At 45.7% G+C, this 14580-nt stretch overlaps 1 protein-coding gene across 3 annotated transcripts in view; it reads right to left on the reverse strand.

Annotated features, from left to right (window-relative positions):
• Positions 1-2734: 2734 nt before the first annotated feature.
• Positions 2735-14580, reverse strand: part of FRMD1 (FERM domain containing 1) — a 30689-nt gene continuing 18843 nt past the window's right edge. Inside the window, exons 6-13 of one of the 3 annotated variants that reach the window (XM_088161454.1) lie at positions 13232-13387; positions 10921-10986; positions 10644-10745; positions 10280-10454; positions 9029-9364; positions 8760-8888; positions 7971-8050; positions 2735-5943 (exon numbers count right to left, since the gene is read on the reverse strand). In XM_088161454.1, coding sequence (XP_088017580.1) covers positions 5656-5943; positions 7971-8050; positions 8760-8888; positions 9029-9364; positions 10280-10454; positions 10644-10745; positions 10921-10986; positions 13232-13387 — 1332 coding nt within the window. In that variant the 3' untranslated portion in view covers positions 2735-5655. The remainder of the gene's footprint in view (positions 5944-7970; positions 8051-8759; positions 8889-9028; positions 9365-10279; positions 10455-10643; positions 10746-10920; positions 10987-13231; positions 13388-14580) is intronic. The other 2 variants (XM_014875676.2, XM_014875693.2) reach the window with 2 other exon arrangements.

Here is a 14580-nt window from a genome sequence, read left to right on the forward strand (position 1 = left end):
GTGCTGGGAAGCATTCCTTGTTTTCCTTCCATCATCTCCTTGCTTCCTCCAGCCCATCCCCACTGACCAAAGGCATTCTTGCTGACACCAGTCTCACCCTCTCGTGTGCCCTGTGCTCCACTCCTGCTGAAACCCTGCACCAGTCAGGGCTACCACAGAGGGTGCCATACCAGGAGGGTGCTGTGCAAGAGGCACCTGTGCACGATCTCTAAGCTGTGGGCTCAGACCCTGTGCCAGCTGCTCCTGCTCCAAATGGACTGAAGGCAAGGGCAGAAGGGCCCAGCTGTGAACAAACAGCAGCCCAACCCTAATATTCAGCTACCCAAGGGGGCCATGGTGCTGGAGTTGAATGGTGGGCAAGTGATTGCAATGGCATTCAGATGTCATTAAAAATTCAGTACATCTGATTTCCTGGGTGCACCTAGGGGAAATACGCAGTGGTGCTGCTCTGACAGCACAGAGGTTCTGCAGAAAGGAAGCTCGCTCCAAGTCGGAGAGAAAAGCCGCTTCACGGAGTGGTATTTGGGGCTCCAGCCACGGCCCGTGCTTGACACAGAAGGCACAGAGCTGGCTCAGCACACACACACCTCCATGCTGTCCCAGCCACAGCACCTCACAGTGCAGCTGCCAAGGCTCCGGGGACTTCTCATCCCATTAAATTGCTCTGCCTTTCTTAAACCAACTTGTCACAGGGAGGGAAGGTTCTGAACTTGTATCAGCGTTTCACGGCTAAATTATCCCAAGGGGCTTCAGAGGCTAAAGGGCATCAGCTTTCTCCCCAGTACAGTTTGGGTACACATCCCTCCCTGCAGGAGCTGGATCCTCGATACCATACGACTCCAAAGCGACTCCATACGCTTTTTGTGCGGCATTCAATAAGGACCCGATGGCTCTGGGCTCCGCTCCCTCAAGCACCGATCACCCAGGGCTGCCCCGCCCCAGGGGAGACGGTCAGCCTGGACCCCGCAGGGTGCTGGCAGAAGCTGCCCGAGGTGATTCGGCACCGCTTGGCCAGCGGGGGCTGCTGGCCCCGGCCCGCCCGGAGCCGCCGGCAGCCCCCGGCCCGCAGCCCGGCCGTGAGGGAGCCCTGAGGGCCGCCGCGCTCCTCGGGCGCCCCCGCGCGGCCAGGCCCGGCCCCCGCAGCCCGGCCCGACGGCGCCCTCGCCCTGCCCTTGGTGCCCCATGGGGTCCCGCCGCCGCCACGGGCCAGCGTGGGTCCCTTCCTCCTCCCCACGCCCCAGCTGGTGGGCGTCCAGGAGAGACATGAAGGCAGGAGCCAGGCCTTGGGCACCACGAGCCCGGGAGAGCACTCCAAGAAAGGGGAAGTGTCAGAGCAGGGGCTCCGAGGTAGAGAGGCAGGGCGGACGAGGGTAGGGATGAGGGAACAGAGCTGCCACGAGAAGCCTGGGCAAAGTAAACAGGAGCCACCGTGCTGGGGGGCAAGGAGCTACAGCTTTCCAGCTAGAGGCTTTAGGACCAGTTCTTGCTCAAAAATGCTCAGACTCTTAGAACACTGCATCAGCCTTCAGTGCCTCTGACTTTGCTGCCGAGAAGTCCATTGAAGAACTGCTCTCACCTCACCCAAAGCACCTGGGGTGTTTCACCCATCAGCTGTAGCACACACCTTCAGGCCTTACCTCCATGCAGCTCCCACGGCTGGCATGCCTCAAAACAGATCCAGTGCAGTAACCACATTGGGCCCATCCCACACTGCAGCACTTGACTGAACCCACACAGGATTTGCTGGTACCATGAGAAGCCCCATCTTCTGAGACAGACTAATTTTATACGTTTTGGTCAGCAGCAGTCCATCCTAGAGGACAAGAAAGTGCTATTACTTGCCAAGCTAAGAAACAAAGAGAAGTGACCAAGTCCTTCAACTTTGACTAACTTAATGTTGATCTGATATTTTTTCTCCATACAAAGCTGCATGTGTAATCAAATCACCCTCTCCCAGCATCCCCAAGCCAAAGTTGGACGAGTTTCTCAAATCCTTGAAAATTTGTATACTGGAAATATAGCAGGTACTGGACAAAAAAAAAAAAAAAAGAAGTACAAGAAAGGAAATCTTAAGAATAGGGGCAGCCCTGCAATATCAAAATACATAAAAAATAATTTTCTTCCAGAGAAAAGGAAATAAAACATTTACAAAAGGCTCCCATTGAGCAAGTTTCCTCAAGAAGAGATCCAGAATACAGATCTCCTTCATAGATTTATGACCCAAGAAAAGAAAACTTTCCTTTATCCATGCCAGACTCCAGGCCAGCAGGTTAGGTGGCTTTGGTGGAATGCTTTTCAGAGCACTTTGCATCCCGTGGGCTGGAAGCTGTCCTGGGATGCAGCCCCCAGGGAGGATGCTGACAGGATCTCTCTACAGCCTTGGCTGGGTTCACAGGCTTGGTTTTCTTGACTAACCACCACGAGCAGCTTAACTTGTCTCTTCAGTCAGATTCAGCCCCCTTCAGTGTCCCGCTGACTCCAACCTGCTCAGCTGTGTTCTTAATACCTGACAAAGGCCCTTTGGCACTGTGCTACTGAGAATAGCAAGGAGCAACAAGAGTTGTTCCAGTGACTGCAGTGCCTCTGGCTTTGTCATCACAAGCTGAGCTCATACGGATTAATCTGGCAGCAAATTAATTTCTACAACCCATCTCAAATGGAAGACACAGTCCTCCTTGGACACAAATAAAGCTACACAACTAGCTTTTTTTCTATCCATACTTTATTGCAGGTGTACATATAATTATTTATATTTTATTTAAACAAGAAAATCCTTTCATGGAAAGGAAAAACTTTTACCATTAAAATAGAGTGATTATAACATGAGTATTTTACAAATATGTACAAATATTGGCAACTAGTTTCTAACATCAGCTGATAAATGCTTACACACTAACATCTACCAAACTATCAAACCCAAAAATAAGAGACCTTCTAAATCCAGACAAAAAATAAATGTATTACGAACAGAATCAGGTGTTTTTGTTTTCTTTTTATAGGAATACAAAAGTTGCATAATAGATATTCACAGTGCTCATAAGATATTGATTCATTCTCAGTCTATACAAAAGTGTCTGGTCTGCCCTTCATATGCATATGTCACTTACAGTACTGGAGGGAGCTGCACAGACCACAGAGAGAAGACTGTCAGACCTGTAGTTTGCCTTCCCTACCAGCCATGAATACAAGAATCCCCCAGGAATGTTCAAGCAGTGGATGTTCATGCAGGAGTCAGCTACACTGTTTTCAGGCGTTGGTGCATTTAGTAACCAGCAGCAGCAGGATTACAGTGCTTCAGCAAATCCTCTGGATGCCTGCTAACTGCAAAACCAGAACAGTGAGCTGCCCGGTGGCAATAAACACTTCTGTGGTGTGGTTAGGCTGAAGCAGATATGGATGTGATTGTCTTTGAGAGAAGCGTGCACATGGTGCACATGCATTTCATGATAATTTTCAAACAACTATACCCACTAAGTTTTGACCTTTTTTTCCTGTTAACAACCATTCCCAGAACCACAAGTAACTGTACATCTGTATGGTTGGGAGAGTAACAGGTTAGTGGGGTCCTCACTCCAGACCTCCCCCTCACTGTTTTCATGGACAGGCACTGCTGCAGTAAGAGCCATCCCTCCAGCTCCGTGGTGGCATGGTGGCTGCAAGAACAAGGCTCCTGCATGGCTGCTCCCTATAGTACAGCCTCCTGGATCTTGGCCATGCCCATCTCCCGTGGCTTATGGCCAAACAGGACCCAGGTAACAGGGAGTGACTGACAGTGGGAGGCTTGACTGGACTGTTCAAGAGTAGCCAGATTTCCTTTACCCATTTAGATGCACTTAGAAGAATTTATTTTGGATGCAGTAAACATACCTCAAGTACTTTGCAAAGGCATTTTGGCTTTGTTTGGAACAAAGGAAAAGAGGTTACAGTGAACACATAGCTCCTAATTGTTCATCACAAAAAGAAAGAACAGTGTGATGAAAGAGGGCACAGTCAATTACATCATAGCTACAGTGCACGAAGCTTGGGTTTGGTGCTGGATTTATCTTAGAGGATGTAGAGCAGCTGGTCCCACTTCAGTAAATGCAGATCTGTCTCTACATCGCACTCACACAGAAGTAGCAAGATTATGAACTTAATGGATTTGTTACTTAAAGATTTATGAGAATGAAATTTACCAGACAACTACTGAGCTTGCAAGCACACCATTAAAACAGCAGCTCAAACCTTCCTTGTCATAGTCTGGCTTCCTTCCTTTCCTGAATTAGGCTATCATCAGCTTCTGCTGACCAACACTGCACAACACACACTTCCCCAACCAGCAGAATAGTATTCCTCTGCTTCTAGAATTTGCCAGAACACACAGCTGTCAAAAGCTGGGCACAAAGCTGGGCCTTCAAGTACAAGCTTCCCAATGCTGCAAAGTGGTGAGGGGAGGAAATCAAACATATATTTATTTTATGTAACAAGGAAGCAGGATGTTTTCCACACCAAATGCTTGAATCGAACAGCATAATTATGATTCTTTCCCTAGTGAGAGCCAGCACAGCTAGATTCACCACTCTCAAGATCACCGAACAAGTGCCCTTGGTCTGGCACACAAACACTACACTTCCACCGTCATCAGCCTGGCAGCACTACACACACATATTTGCATGACCTATCCATGCTAAGTAGGACTAAGTAGGACGGACCCACTTGTCTGTCCTTGCAAAGTGACTTTCTCCAGTCCTTACCTGCCTCCTAAGCAGAGGGAAAAAATCTAAGGAACAGATTTATTAAAAACAAAGAAATGAACAACATTAAAGTATGAATCAAAGTAAGAGGTGATCATGCCTGGACAAATTATCCAGTCACACTCCTCTCTTCAAAAGTCATTCAATTAATGCTCTTGCCCTCTGTACTTTCAGAAGCAGCCAAGTAATTTGCTTTATCTCCTCCCTATCTCCCCAAGGATATAATGCCAATCTGCATCACAGCAGTGGTAGACAGCTGACAATCAGTTCCATTTGTTGCAATAAAGAAAAAAAAAAAAGACCACACATTGTATTTGGCTGGATGCTTACAACAACAAAAGAAGAAACTCCTGGCAGAGCAAATCTTGCTCCCGGTGCAGCAAATAAGCAACTTGTGCTCATTACAACTGAAGCAGGCCAGACACTTCCATACCCAGCCCTCCAAACGTGCTAAGAGTATATTCTGGCCTGACAGCTGTTGGCAATGTTGCAGCAGCACAAACTGAAGACAACCAAACTATCTGTACACTAAAATTAAGAGACATGGACCACAAGAGAAAGGCAGGAATATGACAGACTTAAAATTTCTGATTAATCCGTTTAGACACAGTTTGCTTTACTAGCTCAGTGTCAGTTTTGGTCCACTGTTTTTTGGTTTTTACGTTGGTTGTGTCACTGCCAAGGGTGCAGGCCACTTCCATTTTCTGCTCAGACAGACACTATGAACGCCAGTGTTAAGTGCTACCCTCCCGTTGATTTGCCCTGTAGCCAGGTCTGCAGATGTGATGCCACTTACTGATACGGAGCTGAATAACAAAGCCTCTCACCCTCTCCTGCAAGAACCAGAGTGACATCACATGTGTTAATGAGGTATATATTTCCATGATGAGCTGTTTCATGGTATGGAAGAGCTCCAATCTCATTACACCACAAACTCTTCTGGGAGCTGGTCCTCTCCCAGAAGATCCAAGGAGAGGCAGTTCATGGATCTCTTCCCGTAAAGGGCAGACTTGGTTTTGCAGTCCGCTGTGGAATACACACAGCCATAGACAGACAGCTTATCCTCGAGGCTGCAGCCGAAGGTGTAGCTGTGGGACGTGTCTGAAGACAGTGTGGCACTTAGTGACGGGTGCTGGCGCTTGTACAAGCGGATGTCGTCCAAACTCTGGCTGTGCTGCTCCATGCAGCTCCGGCTCTTGGGCGATCTGACCTGCCAGTTCAGCGAGACACACGAATAAAAACAGTGAACTCTTAGGATGCTGGCTATGCATGCTAAAAGTTTCTCAAAATTGTTCCTCCCCTCTTTCAAAAGAGCCCCACCAGCCTTCTGAAGGATGTTGGCTTAAAGAAAGTGCTGTGAACAACTCAGAAATTACAAGTGTATTAAGCTGCCCTGCCACATTGAGCCAGATCCTGATCTGTCTGCCCTGTGTCCTCAGTGTCCAGTACAACGATGAAACACTGTACAGATACCGACACCTGAATGACCTCACACTTCTTGGCAGATCCACGAAGTTGTCCTCAAATGGACAAAGTGCACTTAACAAAAAACTACCCCAAGTGCTTGAACACATTAAGTCTAATGAACTGAAAGGAAGGTTCAGAAGGCAGCCATGCAAACTAATGGGTTACAGTGTCCAGTAATTGCAACAAACAGTTTCATCTACATAACAATGCTCCATAAAGAGCAGCAACAAATCAGCAGTAATTCCCAGAGACACCATATTGCTACACAAGCCTCTGTGAAGGAATTATTGACTATTTGAGAGTATTTCTATCTTCAACACCTGCATTTTTTTCTTGCTCTGCCTCTTTAATAATCACCTCTTAAATGTTAATATTAAGGCTAATTTCAAGAATATAATTTTGAAACCAAGACACTTCTGTTGGCACCACAGAAAACTTCCTCCTAGTATCACTTCTCTCATGGCCATAGGAGGGGAATTAAAATACTACTCTGAGGAAATCCTGTGCTGCTCAGCTGTACTCCCAGAAATAGGAATATGTTGCACTGTCTGGTCAACGCTAAGGAAACCCTGCAGCATTTAGTTACATGACCTTGTAAGGAAGATTTTGATAGTTTTCTAAGGAGGCACCAAGTATGTGATGCACAAAAGTGGCAGGCAGGTCTTTGCAATCATATAGGCAGTCCCGTGTTGAACAGAACCATTTTTGTAAAACATGCCTCATGATAATTTAACAGTGTAAGCATGATAACAGCAGTAACTTAAAAAACATTACAGCTTTAAGCAAGGAGCCCACTTCCAGCCATGTGCTCTTAAGTCTTCCACTCAGAGGAATAAATTCATTATAATTGGTACTGCATGGTCTTTACCTTTGGAAAAAGTAACCAAGATTTTATTCAAATCTCCTACAGCACTTTTTGGACTATTTTGCTGATAAATGAAAATTTCTTATAATTTTTGACTGGGTCCAGAAAGAAACATGGAAAATTAAAAAAAAAAAACAGTCTTAAGAAATGATGGAAATCCTTGTTAAGAGTATTAGAATTCTCTCAGCAGATAAGGCAAATTTGAATTAAGAGACAGAAGAAAGGGTAGAGGTACTTTTTTGTGGTTTTTGTTTTGTTTGGTTGAGTTTTTTCCAAAAAACCGCAATGCTTCTACCCCAGTGGGTACAGCTATACTTTGAAAAGAAGTCTTAAAAAGACATTTTAATAAGTTTCTTCCAAATATAACTTCTTCTGTGACGTACTTTACCATTCATGGTTTCCCTTTCTTAAGTGTTTGATGAAAAGAAAATCTTGACAACAAAGACTTCAGTACACACAGACTATAATCACACAAATTATATAACAACTAGAGCGTGAGCATCTGGTTTTGCTCTGATGTAAGCTACTTCTGGCTTCAAGATGATCAAGTTGCAACTTACATCCATAGATGGTCTTTGCTCTGTATTGCACTGAAAATCTCGAAGTGGTTGATTTTCCATGTCCCAACCAGAAGACTAAGGTAGATAATAACTGGCTTGCAAGATCTCCCTGCTGATTGCTTCAAACCTTTCTATACTATTCTGTGCCCAAATGCTGCTCTTATCCTGAGATGTCTCTTATTCCTGAGAGCAGTAGCTGGCCAGCAGCTGGTTTTGATTACACCATGTAAAAATCAGTGAAATCCAAACTAATCCAGGTGTCCTGATTTACAGTTGTCTCCATTACACTAGACCTCGGTTCAATGCCCACACACAGACCCTCCTGCTGAGTAACCTCTCCCTTACCTGGTGAAGGGATTCCACACTTTGGCCTCTCATTTTTATTAGTGTGACTTGCACCACAGACAGAGATTCCTGATTTATAGCTGCAAAGGAGAAGCAGAGAGTGAAAAACTTTGCAAGTATGAGGTTTTGTGGGCTGTAGAAAAAGCAAGTTGTTGTCACAGGCTACATTCAAACAGTGGTATCCTCTTAAAAAAAAAATAAAATATATATATAATTAAGCACCCTCAGTGCTCCAAGAGTTTTGCTTGCAAGTACTCATTTTTGGCCCTAAAGATCAATGTTTGAAACCTTTCAAGAAAACAGTTTCTTGCCAACTTTTCCCACTTTCACCCTTCTTGCTTTGCTATAAAGGCCAGACAGCCTCTGCATAACCCTGTTGCCTAACATTCCCCGTATCACAAGCCACAAAACTTTACCTAAGAATTCCTGTGATCATCCCATTATTCTGTGGTTGAGCCCCTTGGCTGTTTTGTGGCATACAAGATATTAAAGAATATTCCTTCCCTACAAATGGTTTACCTCAATTATCTTTTTGTCATTAACTGAATACAAACTTGGCACATGTAGAGAAGGGAGACTTTGAGGAGCACAGAGGAGAGCAGAACTGTACAATACAGAATGCTGGCCTGTAAACTCTAGATGAGCTGCCTGCAAATCCTGTTGCAGTAGGGCAGTAAATAGACTGGCAGCTGTTTAGAAGGAGATAAGAGTTTTCATAGATCCCTTAGATTATGCCTGTTGCTAGAGCCTTAAAGAACAGCATTGAGCAGCAGCAGAAAGCCATCTCACCTTGGCAGCTAGCAGCATCTAGAGGCAGGGATTCAACAGATTCTCCCACAGTGGCCTCCTCTAACTGGTCTCCCTCTAAAGGCTCATCTACAGGCATCTCCTCTGGCTCATCTACTGCCAGCTCAAGCTCTAGGAGGAAGAGACCGGCAGGAGAATGGTTAGCATTACATTTGTGCTCCAAGATGCTGTACAGTCTCTTACTCCCTGCCCTCCTGCAGGAGAAGACAAAAGTCAGCTTAGAAGTTGCTCCACATGTCCAAATTCTTTACCATCATCCTGAGTGTCATCTTCAGCCCGCCCTTTGCTGCCACTGTCAATGCCAGAGCTACCATAGCTGATGGTTGAGCTGCAGGATTTCTCTTTCCTGTGCACCCGGTCGATGCTGAAGGGCTCGTCCACCGACATCTCCACGGACACGCGGTGCCTGGAGTCAGCCTCGATGCCCGAGGTGTGGGAGCTGCCGTGACTCCCCGTGGAGTGGCGCGACAGGCGGTTATCCCTGCGGCTGCCCCCGCTGCTCCCGCTGCCACGGGAGTTCTTGTCACACGGGTCCAGGTCCATGTCCAGAGTGTCACTGATATAGGACTCCCGGTAGCGCTTCTTCTCTGAGGAAGAAACAAGAAAGAAACCTGTGAGAACTGTAATGAAGTTATATATATATATATATATATATATATTCAGGAAGTTGTGTTGGCACCAGCCAACAACTAAGAAACAATTGCTGCAGGTACTGAACCAACACAAGGACAGCTTTGTATTTTGTTTGGTCAACAGATGGATGCTCAGGTGGTTGTAAAAGAATTAGTCATACTCACAGTAAACCCAGCATCTCCTAAATTAGAACAGGCAGGTAGAGGCAGTTTATGATAGAGAAGAGAGGAGGTTTCAGAGTGAAGGTCAGTAACAACGAAGCAATACAAAAGCAAACAAAAAAAGGGAATTACTTAGTGAACTTCGGTGCTCAATATTTAAAATCATAGGCACCTATTGGTTCTTGAAATACCCACCACTGCGTGAAGTCAGCTAAGAACAAGATTCCTGTGGCTGGTATTTATTAACGATTTATTATTTTTCCCATGGCTTTTATGTGCTGAGGGTGGTTGAGAAATCCACGAGACACTAACAGACACAAAACAGCCGAGGGCTTTTTGCCCACAGGCACTTGATCAGTGAGCCTTTGTACAGGTGATTGGCACATGCCACTGGTTGCACCCACACAACTTAAGGCCACTGCTGTAACCCCACTGAAGGGAAAGGCAGAAACCACTTGAAAGGAGATATTACTCCTCTATTGCTCTCACACAAACACACTTTCTGATCACAGTCTATAATGTGGGAGCCATAAATACTTCTTGGAAATGGACTTGAAACGTACCTAACACCTCTGTTTCTATCACTGGCTCCCTGATAAGGCAGAAACACCATTAACTAGACGAGAGTAGGCACCATGAGACAACAGGAGAGATTAACACACTGCACTCTTCCTCTTACCAAACTCACTTAGGTGTTCCCTAACATACCTTCAGCCTCCTCCAGTTTTTGGATCTGCTTCAAAACTGGCTGAATATTCAGAAAGAGCCGGTGGCTGTTGCTGAGAAGCTGCAGCAAATGGCGTGACCTGAAGGGGCACCCCGTGTAGTAAACCAGTTTCCGTGCAGAGGGCAAACCATCTGGCTGGATTTCAAATTTTTTCCCCTGCACAAAGAGGAAAGATGCCAAAGAAATGAGCAATAGCACATTTTCAGCCACACAGTTACCAGAGATAGTTGTGGTCTTGTGTGTGCAAGTGACAGGACTTGACAGAGCAGCCTGGGCAGGCCAACAGTTTTGTCATGTCCCAGGTTGGCAGCCACTGGCAGATGGCCTCCATTCCATCATACTCACCAGAAAGGCCAGCTTCCCGATGTGTGACCAGGGGAAGTCGTAGAGGAGCTGGCGAATGTGATTCACCTCCTGCAACACATCAAACTCGGAGTGACACAGGGACTGGCAGGTACAGGGTGGAGTCAGCGATGTGCAAAGAATTTGCAAACAACCAAGAATTTGAGATATGTGGAGCCTGGTGTTCGCAGGGGAATCAGAGGAGCCACGGTGAGGGGGGAGGACAGGGAACTGGGTAGAGTTAATGCTACACCAGAGGGCTTTCACAGCAGTCTGTTACCTGATAGATGTGCATTCCTCTCAGGGTCAGGCCCAGGATAACTGTCGGTCGATCCTCCTTCTTATCCTAAAAGAACAGAAGAGTCAAAGGTTAATCTACAAAGACCATGCTCTTGTTCTGGCACCTACTGCAGGAGAGGTAGCAGGACTCCTCATCAGATGCCATCAGCTCATTTGGTTTTTATTATGTTTGTAAAGTGCACCTTGCCTTGTTGACCCCTGAAATACCTACACCTAAAATCCCCTCATGCTGGGAGGCTCAGACATTTCACTGGCATATGTCCTAGCTGCCCTGGACAAGAAATCCTGTAGCTTAGTGATTTGAGAATATGGACAATTACTGTTCTCAGAGGTACCTTGTAACCTCTCTTATAACCACGTGCTGTCTCTGCTGTCCCCATGAATATGCACCACTCTGGCTCTCCAGGTGCATGACAGAGAGCCAAAAGAGTAGAGGAACCCATTCTCTTCTCTTTGCCACAGCACAGCTGTTTCCATCCAGGGGTTTGCTAGATTAGGGGGGAGCTAATCATTGCCCAGGGACATTCATTCTAACATTCAACCTTGCTGTTAGGAGTAGGTGCTTTTACATGAATTTTATTATCTGGGTTGAAATACTATCTGACTTTTAAGTAATGCTGCATCTTGGTATGACATACTTGGTCTTTAATCAGATTCTTTTGCTTGAAGACCAAAAATATCATAAACTAATTCTTTCAGCCTCTCCTAACACAGCAGAGTTGGAGGGGGGGGAAACATGCATTTGTTTGTTAGGAGGAAAAGCAGAAAGAAAATTTTGTGAGTAAAAATGTATGGGCTCACAGAGCTCAAACTCTATGTCACAACTTTCTCTCTCCATCTGGCTTACAAGATATAAGCCTTGTGCCATCACATTATCTCACCCTTTGCTCCTGGTACCATCCATGCCTTCAGTTCAAAGTCACAAAGAAATATTTTCTGCCTCCTAAGGACAAAGAGCTTCATAAATCAGTATTGGTCTGAATAAGAGATAGGAGGTATGTTCTGTTTTCTTTTGCAGTTCCCAACCTCAGTAGAAGCCATGAGGAAGGTGTTAAGACAGAAGTGACTGCTTTTGAAATCTCAGGGTAGCCAGCACACCAACATCTTCACCTGGCACACCTCTGTGCTTGATCAGGCCATCTGTGACCCAAGCATCACCTAGGAGGAGTGTCTCTCACCACAAAACGAGATAACTGTGTCACACAGCAGGAATAAGACATATCAAGGATTAAACAACTCATAGAAGACTACATGATGCCTAAGCTCAAGTCAGACAGGAATTTAAATATTAAGAGCAACCAATTTCACAGCCTCAGTGTCTTCGGATATAAAATCCGAAAATAAAATCCAGTCCTGCCAGCTAAATTTCTTATGGCATTCAAGTATAACTAACTCTCTCATGACTGCATCATTAACAACATTAAGAACCAAAACAGAGAACAGAAGAGAGGTAGGTGAACATCTGTTGTTTGCAAGGAACTAAGCCTGGACTACTGATCAAAACTTATTTTCTCTAGAAAATGCATGTTTCTTCAGTAATTAGAGCTGTTAGATGTGTTCAAAGGACATGGATACTTCCCAGACATAATTCCCACTGAGCACAAAAACCCAAAAAGTTTAATTATGAGTCTGGCAGAATAGAGTATCTCCATTTGGAAAAAAGGGCCAAGCAATTCCTAATTGCATAAGCAGATTTCACTCACCTTAGTGGAACAGAAAACTTCTCAGTCCTATTTCTAGATCTAAACACTCAACATGTGAAAATGTATCCCCTGTTTAGGCAGGTTTAGGTAAGGAGTCTAACAAGCAACAATGCAGGAATCCAAAATTGCCAAGAAAAGCGTACAGCTGAAAAAACACCAACCACTCTGGCACGACTGGAGAAGGAATGGGATACGGAAGTTGGAATGACTTAGTGTCACCTTCAGTTATTACACATTCGTGTGAAAGCTGGCTGACCTCTTGCCACTATTTCAATGAACAACAACAAGAAAAAAAGAGGCTTCATTGATTTCCCTGGTGCAATTCTACTGACAGGCAGGGACAAATATGAAGTTTTGCCATTCCTGTGGCCAGTTTCTTGGCCAAGGAACAAAACGAAATTCCAGCTATATCTGTATATTGGCAACAGATTTGTTTCTGGGGACAGGCCTCATTGGCTGAGCATTTTAGATTTGTTTGCTTCTGAATCAGAGGCAACCGTCCCTCAAACAAACAGAAAGAGAAAAATGCTATGGTCCACTCAATTAATGATGGGAGAGAAGCTCAAAATAAGAAGCTCTTTGTTTAACCTTCTGCAGCCTGTAGAAGTGGACGGGAACATCTTCCAGCAGGCAGGACTCCTTAATGAACTTCAGCACGGCTTCCTTAGCGCTCAGCCCTTGCTGTTCTCGGTGCATCTCTGGGGCGTGTTTCAAGATGTAGTCGCTCCCCCTCTTTGCAATTATCTAAACCACAAAGAAAACAAACGGGTCAGCAACCCCCATGAGAGGCAGCTGTGATCAACAGCAAAGCAGTGGCTGGAGGTGGAGGAGGTTCATATATTCCCTCAAGATGTTAGTCTACGTTTGCCTCTACCTCCCTGGAGGACAAGCATTTAAAGCAGCCCAGATGACACCAATGTCTTCAAACAGATCCTAGTGGCAAAACTGTAACAGACGAAGACTACAGCAGTTGTGTCAGCTCTTTTTACTTCTAAGTATTGGAATGAGTTTTCCTAACTGTTGGCTTCCATAAACGTTTATGGGCAGATAACAAATACTCCTCTGCATGCCAACACAATCAGCAGCAACATCTCTGAAGAGGCAGAAATACGAGGTTTTCCTTTTAAGACCAGAAACTACACGTTAGGCTTATTTAACATTTCCATTCTCAAAGGGGTGGATAACACTATCTCAAGGTATTTTTTTATCTATTAGGAGTGGTTGGCAGGCACGTGGCCTTACTAAGCAGTAGAAAAACCTGCAATGGGCCTTTTGCTCCTGCCCTTCAAGTGCCCAGTTCCCATGTTTGCCCACATACCCTCTCTGTACAAGGCTACTGGGCAGCTCAGCCCTCTCCCATGCCCAACTGGTTCCTTTCAGCTGGGAGTGGCAGTGACAGGTAAGAGGGATGAACCGGCTGAATTCACTTCCCAACATCCCCCACCACCAGGGGCATTTGAAACTAGATTGCACCAGGTACCTGCCAGAAACAACCTGTCCTGGCTCAAACCAACCAGACCCCATCACTACCTAGTCCCACTTACATTTTATATTAAACCCCTTGTTTACTCTGTTTGCTAACACCTCTGCATGCCCTGCCAGGAAGGCTGGCCTTGGTGGAGGACAATATCGATGCCGTCAGCTGTGCAGTGTCAGCAGAAAGAGATGTGCCAGCTCCACGGTTCAAAGCTGGGTGGGTCAGCTCAGGGCAGCACTGCCTCTCCTCATTGGCACGAGACTTGGGGCAGCCCTTGGCCAAATGATATGAAGCACGTGTTGAAGGAAGTGATTGTGTTGGTGGAGATTGCTCACTATCTCCCCATGGGAGCCCAAGGGCAGGGAGAGAAGCGTCCTCATGCCTGCCAGATTTTGCTGTTTGTAATGATGCAATAAATCACCCACATATTTGCTCGGGGTTGTGGCTCAGCACAGATGAG

Source organism: Sturnus vulgaris, chromosome 3, assembly GCF_052056855.1.
Source record: "Sturnus vulgaris isolate bStuVul1 chromosome 3, bStuVul1.hap1, whole genome shotgun sequence".
Taxonomy (NCBI): Eukaryota; Metazoa; Chordata; class Aves; order Passeriformes; family Sturnidae; genus Sturnus; species Sturnus vulgaris.